Source organism: Protobothrops mucrosquamatus, unplaced genomic scaffold (genome assembly GCF_001527695.2).
Source record: "Protobothrops mucrosquamatus isolate PMUCROS unplaced genomic scaffold, P.Mucros_1.0 scaffold4218, whole genome shotgun sequence".
Lineage (NCBI taxonomy): Eukaryota > Metazoa > Chordata > Lepidosauria > Squamata > Viperidae > Protobothrops > Protobothrops mucrosquamatus.
In genome coordinates this window covers 69,814-80,305 of record NW_015390140.1, presented here as the reverse complement: position 1 = coordinate 80,305, position 10,492 = coordinate 69,814, and the positions used below count along the sequence as shown (strand labels likewise).

The 10,492-nt window shown below is 46.0% G+C and overlaps 1 protein-coding gene across 1 annotated transcript; it reads right to left on the bottom strand.

Moving 5' to 3' along the window:
* Window positions 1-2,207: 2,207 nt before the first annotated feature.
* On the bottom strand, window positions 2,208-8,413 carry TCTEX1D2 (Tctex1 domain containing 2). The gene is made up of 5 exons (XM_015828088.1): window positions 8,292-8,413; window positions 6,114-6,247; window positions 5,900-5,969; window positions 3,996-4,059; window positions 2,208-2,617 (listed from the first exon to the last, which is right to left on the bottom strand). Exons 1-5 carry the CDS (start codon window positions 8,411-8,413, stop codon window positions 2,570-2,572), a joined length of 438 nt encoding a protein of 145 aa, XP_015683574.1. The 3' UTR covers window positions 2,208-2,569.
* Window positions 8,414-10,492: the final 2,079 nt, after the last annotated feature.

Sequence of the window (10,492 nt, the reverse complement as noted above, 5' to 3'; positions counted from 1 at the left end):
GAGGCAGGAAGTAACTTGATTATGATAAATTTACAATGGAAACTACGAAGGTGGACCCGCAGAGATTTCTGACTGGCTTTGCAGTTATCTCCTTGCCAGATTAAATATATGTATTTTTTAAATGCTGACTACTCAAAAGCTCCACCCTTCCACCCCCGCAGATTTTTTTTTTTTTTTTTAAAAAGGCCTTTTTAGATGATTTGGAATCTGATAGCTAAGATAAGGAGGCGTGTTGTCTTTTTTTTCTCGCCCACCACCAAGATTTCTCTTCCATGATGAAGTCGGCTAGAAACGATGAGGAAGAATGATTTTTCCATCATAGATTTAAAATAAAAATCTCTTAAGATGGATTTACGCAACAGTTAACCATCCTGGTTCCAATTACAATTTCGATGCTCGTGGCAAAACAGAGCCTGTGTCTCCACATGTATGAGTTTTGGCTTAGGGTGCTGTGAAAATATATACTCAGTATACAGTCCTCGCCTTACAACAACAAGAGGCCAGAATTTCTGTCGCTAAGTGAGACCTTTATTGAGTTTTACTTCATTTTACCACTTCTCTTGCCAGAATTGTTAAGTCAGTCGCTGCAGTTGTTAAGTTTGTAACACGGTTGTCAAGTAAATCTGGGTTCCCCATTGACTTTGTTTGTTGGAAGTCGCAAAAGCGGGAAATCACGTGAAGCTAGGCCCCCGTGACCGTCATAAACATGAACCAGTTGACGAGCCTCTGAATTGTGATAATGGGACCGGGGAGATGGTGTAACAGTGGTGTGAAAAACGGTGCTAAGTCACTTTTTTCAGTGCTGTTGTCAAGTTTGAACGGTCACTAAATGAACTGGGGTAAGTTGAGGACTACCTATGTAGTTGGGTTTGGCTAGTCTAAAGAAAAGAAGAAACAGGGGCGACATGATAGCAGTCTTCCAGTATTTGAGGGGCTGCCCCAAAGAAGAGGAGGGTCACATTATTCTCCAAAGCACCAGAGGGCAGGACAAGAAACAATGGTTGGAAACTGACCAAAGAGAAAATTAAGGAGAAACTTCCTAACAATGAGGAAAATTAACCAGTGGAACAGCTTGCCACCAGAAATGGTGGGCGCTCCATCACTGGAGGTTTTTAAGAGGAGACTAGAATGGCATAGGTTCTCCTGCTTGAGCAGGGGGCTGGACTAGAAGACCTCCAAGGTCCCTTCCAGCTTCTATTCTATTCTATTCTATTCTATTCTGTTTTTGCATCAAGCAATTTGAACAACACTTTGTCCTTCCTGGCTTCTTTTCCAGAAGAAAACATAGAAGGAATATGGGAATATTTCAGGAGAGAGAGTCAGGAACAGGTCTCATGTAGAAACATGCAGGGATTAATAATGCAAGGTATAATAATAATAATAATAATAATAATAATAATAATAATAATAATAATAATAATAATGATGATGATGATGATGATGATGATGATGATGATGATGATGATGATGATGATGATGATGATGATGATGATGATAATAATAATAATATTAATAATAAAGTTGGAAGGGACCTTGAAGGTCATCTAGTCCAACCCCCTGCTCAAGCAGGAAACCCTATACCATTTCGGACAGATGGCCCTATACCATTTCGGACAGACAGTCTCTTCTTAAAAACTTCCAGTGTTGGAGCATTCACCGGTTCTGGAGGCGGGTTGTTCCACTGGTTAATTGTTCTCACTGTCAGGAAGTTTCTCCTTAGTTCTAGGTTGCTTCTCTCCTTGATGAGTTTCCATCCGTTGCTTCTTGTCCGGCCTTCAGGCGCTTTGGAGAATAGCTTGACTCCCTCTTCTTTGTGGGCAGCCCCTGAGATACTGGAAGGCTGCTATCATGTCCCCCCTCGTCCTTCTCTTCGTTAAACTAGACATACCCAATTCCAGCAACCGTTCCTTATATGCTTTGGCCTCCAGTCCCCTAATCACCTTTGTTGCTCTTCTCTGTACTCTTTCTAGAGTCTCAACATCTTTTTTACATCGTGGTGACCAAAACTGGATGCCGTATTCCAAGTGTGGCCTTACCAAGGCATTGTAAAGTGGTATTAACACTTCACGTGATCTTGATTCTATCCCTCTGTTAATACAGCCCAGCACTGAGTTGGCCTTTTTGGCAGCTAATATTATAATACTCACTGAGATTTCAAAATACAGGAACAGATTGAAACACAGGCAATGGATTTGCAAGGATAAGGGTAACGTTTGTTAACAACTGTATTTAAATGGTCACACTGGGCACCCGTGTACAGATGCCACTAAGCACAGGGAGCAACACAATAGAGAAATTATTTATGCAATGAACTGTGGGTTGTTCTTCCATTTCAAGAAGAACTGGGCTGGAGTTCTCTTTATATACAAAACAGCAAAAGCCGGAGTCTGGGGGTACCTTAAAAACATCATTTGGAAACTATATTTCTCACAATGGACTATGTACACTGATATACATGCGTGTGCAAGCGCACAGTAAGGCGTGAGGAAGGGAGACGGAGCGTATCATCATCCTGCTTCTTCAGGGTCTTTAAAACAAATGCCGTTCTTCTTGGACCTTGCCGTCGGCTTCAGTAGAAAAAACAGCCAAAGGCGACAGCCACACAGAAGAGGCTTTCCTGGAGAGACCAAAAGGAGGGTTGTGAGTGGAACTGCAACTGGGCAGAACCAGCATGAAAAAGGTTGTTTTTCTTAATAAGGAAAAGGAGCAGGTACTATCAGAAGAGGGCTAGGAGGGAGTGGGGTATGCAGGGAGGAGGAGGAGGAGGAGGAGCAGGAGGACAACGACAACTATGGGGTCTTTGGTGCTCTCTGAGCTTGGTTGTTTTCTTGTAGACGTTTCATGACAAAACTAGGGAACATCATCAGGGCTAGAAGACAGTGGGGTATGCAAGGAAGAGGAGGAGAAGGAGGAGAAGGAGGAGGAGGAAGAGGAGGAAGAGGAGGAGGAGGAAAAAAAGGGAAAGGACTGTGGGGGTCCTTGGTGCTCTCTCAGCTTGGTTGCTTTCTTGCAGATGTTTCATGACCCAACTAGGGAACATCATCAGGGCTAGAAGGGAGTGGGATTGGAGGGGGAGAGGAGAAAAAGAAGAGGAGGAGGAGGAAAAGGAGGAGGAGGAGGAGGAGGAGGAAGAAGAAGAAGACTGTGCAGACCTGATGCTATTTGACCTGGGCTGTTTTTTTGCAGATGTTTCATGACCCAACTAGGGAACATCATCAGGGCTAGAAGGGAGTGGGGTTTGCAGAGAGGAGGAGGAGGAGGAGGAGGAGGAGGAGGAGGAGGAGGAGGAGGAGGAGGAGGAGGAGGAGGAGATGGAGGAGGACGACGACAACTATGGGGTCTTTGGTGCTCTCTGAGCTTGGTTGTTGTAGACGTTTCATGACAAAACTAGGGAACATCATCAGGGCTAAAAGGGAGTGGGATATGCAAGGAGGAGGAGGAGGAGGAGGAGGAGGAGGAGGAGAGAAAAAGGACTCTGGGGTCTTTCATGCTCTCTCAGCTTGGTTGTTTTCTTGTAGACGTTTCATGACCCAACTAGGGAACATCATCAGGGCTAGAAGGGAGAGCTGCTCTCCGTTTACATACAAGTGGCTGCCCTGACAGTATTGGTGGGATCCTTGCCTTCTTCTGGGTAGTTCCTTGATTAGGCTGTTGCTTACTGCTCGTTCGTCTGAGTTGGACAAGCCACTGGCATATAAACAAAGAGTCAACCCCACTGCAAGAAAACCACCAAGCTCAGAGACCACCACGCACCCCACAATCTTCCTCCCTCTCTTCCTCCTCCTCCTCCTCCTCTCCTCTTCCAGCACGGATGATGTTACCTTACCTGGCTCAAGAAACACCTGCCAGAAAACCCACTCAGCTCAGGGAGCAGCGAGGAGGCCAGAGAAGCCGGCGACTAGATTTTATAAATGACGGCTGCTTAAAATAATCTGGTGAAGAACATTGGTTAAAAAAAAAAGAGAGAGAGAGAGGGAGAAAACTAAGGAACTTACATTGATGAAAACATCCTGAGCGTAGTTATCAGTATCGGCATCCCAGAAACAACGAGCAGCCATGCTAAAATAAAAAATAAAAATAGGACACTAGTTAGGAGTACAGGTGGTCTCAACTTACATCAGTTGGTTTAGTGACTGTTCGAAGTTATCACGGCACTGAAAAAAAGAGACTGATGACCATTTTTTACACTTATCGTCAAGGTCAGGTGATCAAATGCACAGGTATGGGATAGGTGGTACCTTGCTCAATAGTAGCAACTGTGAGTCCTAGTGGACAATCCCTTAAATAGGAGCCAGCCATGTGGTGCAGCTGCCAAAAAGGCCAACACAGTGCTGGGCTGCATCAACAGAGGGATGGAATCAAGATCACGTGAAGTATTAATACCACTTTACAAGGCCTTGGTAAAGCCACACTTGGAATACTGCATCCAGTTTTGGTCACCACGATCTAAAAAAGATGCTGACACTCTGGAAAGAGTGCAGAGAAGAGCAACAAAGATGATTAGGGGACTGGAGGCTAAAGCATATAAGGAACAGTTGCTGGAATTGGGTATGTCTAGTTTAACGAACAGAAGGACAAGGAGGGACATGATAGCAGTGTTCCAGTATCTCAGGGGCTGCCCCAAAGAAGAGGGAGTCAAGCTATTCTCCAAAGCGCCTGAAGGCAGGACAAGAAGCAATGGATGGAAACTCATCAAGGAGAGAAGCAACCTGGAACTAAGGAGAAACTTCCTGACAGTTAGAACAATTAATCAGTGGAACAACCTGCCTCCAGAAGCTGTGAATGCTCCAACACTGGAGGTTTTTAAGAAGAGACTGGTCACCTAATATAAAAATGATGGAAATGTGAACTGACAAATTCTGAAATGAAAGAAGAGAATCTCTCCAACTAATATAGAATAGAATGGGAGCTGGAAGGGACCTTGGAGGTGTTCTAGTCTAGCCCCCTGCTCAAGCAGGAGAACCTCCTATACCATCTCAGACAAGTGACTGTCCAGTCTCTTCTTAAAAACCTCCAGTGATAGAGTGCCCACGATTTCTGGTAGCAAGCTGTTCCACCGGTTAATTGTCCTCACTGTCAGGAAGTTTCTCCTTAATTCCAGGTTGCTTCTCTCCTTGATCAGTTTCCATCTGTTGCTTCTTGTCCTGCTTTCTGGGTTCTTTGGAGACTAGCTTGACCCCCTCTTCCTTGTGGCAGCCCCTCAAATACTAAAATACTACTATCAAGTCTCCCCCATTTCTTCTTTTCTTTAGACTAGCCAGACCCAAGTCCTGCAGCCGTCCTTCGTATGTTTTAGCCTCCAGGCCTTGGGTCATCTTAGTTGCTCTTCTCTGCATTTTTTCCAAACTCTCAACATCTTTTTTGTGTTATGGTGACCAAAACTGGCTGCAGTATTCCAGGTGTGGTCTCACTAGCTATCCAGATCCTTCTGCAGAGATTGTTATAAATTGAGGTAGTCCTCAACCTATAACAATTGAGCCCAACATTTCTGTTGCTAAGAAAGACAGTGGCTAAGTGAGTTCTCCCCACTTTAAGACCTTTCTCGCTACGCTTGTTAAGTGAATCCTGTTAGTAACACGGTTGTTAAGTGAATCTGGCTTCCCCCATTGATTTTTGCTCATCAGAAGGTCGCCAAAGGGGATCACATGACCCTGGAGGATGCTGCGACCGTCGTAAGTACAAGCCAGTTGCCAAACTTCCAAATTTTGATCGCGTGACCACGGGGAGGCTGCAACGGTCGTAAGGGTGCCAAACGGTCCTAAGTCCCTTTTTTCAGTGCCGTCGTAACTTCGAACAGTCGCTAAACGAACTGTTGTAAGTCGAGGACTGCCTGTAATGTAACCAGTATGACCGAAGAACCCAAAACGAGAGCCATAATTTTAATTGAAGACAAACTCACTTCACCCCCTCGCCTCTCTGTTCCCCGATCACAACTTGCACCAGTATTTTGTATCGGTGCAATCCTTTCTCTGAAAAAAAGAGTGCAAAGGAAAATTAATTGGGATTAAAAAAAAAAATCACACCAGCCCTCAGCCCAGGACGACGTTAACGCTCGGTCGGCGGGGAGATCAAGTCAAGGTCCCCAGTGTGCAAAGGCAGGCGGATCGAAAGACCTTTCAGTCTGTCGCGGATCAGCTCGGATAAGACTTTGGTCCGGCCTCCGATCTCCTCCGGGTTGTACTGCACGTTGGCCAGCTCCTCCTTCAGGATTTCCCGGATGCAATCTTTCACCATGGAAGAACGGAACCTAAGAGAAAAGGGGGAAAAAAAATAAATAAGAGGGAAGTAGCAGTCTTGGGGTCTGGTACAGATAGGAAAGATGGAGGCTGCAAACTCTGGCTTCGGAAGATCTGTGTCCCTAGAAAACAAATTGGTCGTAAGCGCGAGGACTGGTGGCTAAATTGATGACTACAACCAAAGATTTACGAAGGACATTTCCCCAAAAGGCAGAGCTGCACACTTTTTTGTGCGTCTCAATTGAAGGAACCATTTTTTTCCGTTTCATCCACAAGCCACTGAAAATACAAAAAAAGCTTTCTATCCTTTCAATGTTGTTGTTGTTAGTTGCGAAGTCGTGTCCGACCCATCGCCATCCCATGGACCACGTTCCTCCAGGCCTTCCTGACCTCTGCCATCTTCTGGAGTCCATTGAAGCTCAGGCCTCCTGCTTCAGGGACTCCATCCAGCCACCTCCTTCTCTGTCGTCCCCTTCTTCTCTCGCCCTCCATCTTTCCCAGCATCAGGCTCTTCTCCAGTGAGTCCTTCCTTCTCATTAGGTGGCCAAAGTCCTTGAGTTTCAACTTCAGGATCTGGCCTTCTCAAGAGCAGTCGGGGTTGATCTCCTCTAGGACCGGCCGGTTGGATCGCCTTGCAGTCCAGGGGACTCGCAGGAGTCTTCTCCAGCACCAGAGTTCAAAGGCCTCCATTCTTTGGCCTTTCTCAGCCTTTCTTATGGTCCAGCTTTCACAGCCATACATTGCAACTGGGAAAACCATGGCCTTGACTCTACGTACTTTTGTTGGCAGGGTGATGTCTCTGCTTTTTAGTACGCTGTCTAGATTTGCCATGGCTTTCCTCTCCAGGAGCAAGCGTCTTTTAATTTCTTGGCTGCAGTCCCCATCTGCGGTGGTCTTGGAGCCCAGGAAGATAAAATCTGTCACTACGTCCATTTCTTCCCCATCTATATGCCAGGAATTGAGAGGGCCGGATGCCACGATCTTTCAATAGTTCTCCTTTAATCTATTTTTTTTTTTTTTTTGCTCTTGTGCAAATTCTATAATAAAGGGCTTCTGGTTTTGGAGAAGAAACAGCTTCCAATGATCGGCCAAGTTGTATACAAGTGGTTCTCAAGCAACGTCCATAATGGAGCCCAACATTTCTGTTGCTAAGCGAAGAAGTTGTTAAGTGAATTTGGCCCCCTTTTACGACGCCTTGCAGTTGTTAAGGGAGTCACTGCAGTTGTTCAGTTCAAATCGAGTCAAGTCAAGCCGGCTGGGTGACTTTGGGCCAATCACCAGGAGACGGTGAGTTCTAGTCCCGCCTTACGTACGAAAGCCAGCTGGGTGACTTTGGGCCAATTACCAGGAGAGGGTGAGTTCTAGTCCCGCCTTAAGCATAAAATTGACTGGGTGACTTTGGGCCAATCGCCAGGAGACGGTGAGTTCTAGTCCCGCCTTTGCCATGAAACCTGGCTGGGTGACTTTGGGCCAATCACCAGGAGACGGTGAGTTCTAGTCCCGCCTTAGGCATAAAATTGGCTGGGTGACTTTGGGCCAATCACCAGGAGACGGTGAGTTCTAGTCCCGCCTTTGCCATGAAACCTGGCTGGGTGACTTCGGGCCAATCACCAGGAGACGGTGAGTTCTAGTCCCGCCTTAGGCATAAAATTGGCTGGGTGACTTCGGGCCAATCACCAGGAGACGGTGAGTTCTAGTCCCGCCTTAGGCATGAAAGCCAGATGGGAGACTTTGGGCCAATCCCCAGGAGACGGTGAGTTCTAGTCCCGCCTTAGACATGCCAGCTTGATGACTGTGGGCCAATCATCAGGAGATGGTGAATTCTAGTCCCGCCTTAGGCATAAAATTGACTGGGTGACTTTGGGCCAATCCCCAGGAGTCGGGGAGTTCTAGTCCCGCCTTGGACATGAATGCCAGCTGGGTGACTTGGGGCCGATTACAGTCCCGACGATCAGGCTCGCTCTGGCTTCCCACAATGCCCCGCGCAGGCCCACCTCGCAGGGCTGTTGTAGGACCAAAGGAGCGAAAAAGGGGATCACGGGAGAGCGGGCTGACCTGTGGTGGAAGGCCGGGCGCAAGTGGTAGGCCCGGGCGGGGCTGGGGGCGCTGCTCTGCCGGGCCAACGGCGTCGGGGTCGTGGTCGGGGTGGGCGTCAAGGGCGGCCCCGGTTCCGCCATGGCAGCGGCCGTTTCGCTGGAGACGGCGTCCCTACGGCGTTGCTAGGGCGACGCCGCCTCGAACTTCCGGTTCCTGCTCTTTCGTTCCGCCAAGAGACTTTTTCCTGAACGTCACTTCCGGGAATAAAGCTTCGCCCCGCACCAAGCACGTCGACCAAAGGAGGGCAGCGGTGCCGCTCTAGCCCGCCACATGTCTATAATGCTCAAGGGCCAGAGATAGTTAAGAATCGAAATAGGAAAGTGAAGAGTCGCCTTCCTTTCCTGAAATAGAATAGGATAGAATATAGAATAGAATAGAATAGAATAGAATAGAATAGAATAGAATAGAATAGAATAGAATAGAATAGAATAGAAAATATAGAATAGAATAGAATAGAATAGAATAGAATAGAATAGAATAGAAAATATAGAATAGAATAGAATAGAATAGAATAGAATAGAATAGAATAGAATAGAATAGAATAGAGATTGGACTGGAAGAGAAGAGAGAATAGAATAGAAAATATGGAATAGAATAGAAAATGAATAGAATAGAGTATGGAATAGAATAGAATAGAACAGAACAGAACAGAATTAAAATAATAGAATAGAATAGAATAGAATAGAATAGAATAGAGAATAGAGAATGAATAGAATAGGAATAGAAATAGAATAGAGAATGGAATTAGAATAGAATTTAATGGAATGGAATGGAATTAGTCAAGAGCAACTAGGACAATCAAAGGCCTGGAGACTAAAACATACGAAGGACGGCTGCGGGACTTGGGTTTGGCCAGTCTAAAGAAAAGAAGAAATAGGGGAGACATGATAGCAGCATTCCAGTATTTGAGGGGCTGCCCTAAAGAAGAGGGAGTCAAGCGATTCTCCAAAGCACCAGAGGGAAGGACAAGAAACAAGGGTTGGAAACTGACCAAAGAGAGAAGCAACCTGGAATTAAGGAGAAACTTCCTGACTTTGAGGACAATTAACCAGAGGAACAGCTTGCCACCAGAAATCGTGGGTGCTTCATCACTGGAGGTTAAGAAGAGGCTAGACAGTCACTTGTCTGAGACGGTATAGGTTCTCCTGCTTGAGCAGGGGGGGGGGCTGGACTAGAAGACCTCCAAGGTGCCTTCGAGCTCTATTCTATTCTATTCTATTCTATTCTATTCTGTTCTGTTCTGTTCTGTTCTATTCTTTGGGGAGCCCCTCAGATATTAGAAGACTGCTGTTGTGTCATCCTTAGTCCTTCTTTTCATTAAACTAGACACTCCACTCCCTTAATCATCTTTGTTGCTCTTCTCTGCACTCATTTTTAGAGTCTCAACATCTTTTTCACATCGCGGTGACCAAAACTGGATGCGGTATTCCAAGTGTGGCCTCACCAAGGCCCTGTAAAGCGGCATTAACACTTCACGTGATCTTGATTCTAGCACAAAAATAAGTGACATTTAGTGGCTAACATCTAAAAACCACGAAATCAGAGATCCTGCCGAGCAGACTAAATCAAGATCCCTTTGTTCTCGCCCAGAAAAAAAAAGCTGAATTAATATTCGGCAGGGCAATTTTTGCTTACCTTTCGCTCAAACGTCACCCTCGGGTGACGGGACCACCTACTCAAAAGCGAACCGTCTCGATATCTTGATAGATAACGATCAGACACGAAATCAAAGAGAAAATGAACCGTCGCTCTTTGTTTTCTCGGCTCTTCTCAAACCTCAAATGGAAAAAGCTTGCCAGTTCCTGCCTTTGGTTGATTCTGATAAAAGAGGAAATTCAAGAATGGCTTCAGATAAACATGCCTCGCCGACACGGCAGATTTTAAACTTTCTTAAATGTTTGCCTGTTGACTTGTCTCCTGAAACATTCCCCACTGATTGCGTTCGTACAATATGTTTAACGAAGCAAAAACGGACTTAGCAGATGCAGGAAGCCCTCGACAATTCGTTTAGTGACTGTTTGATGTCGCAAGGGCACTGAAAAAAGTGGCTTAGGACCGTTTTTCACACTTATGACCGTCGCAGCGTCCCCTGGGGTCACGTGACCAAAATTCTGATGCTTGGCAACCGACTCATAGCAAAACAGCCCAGCCACCAAATC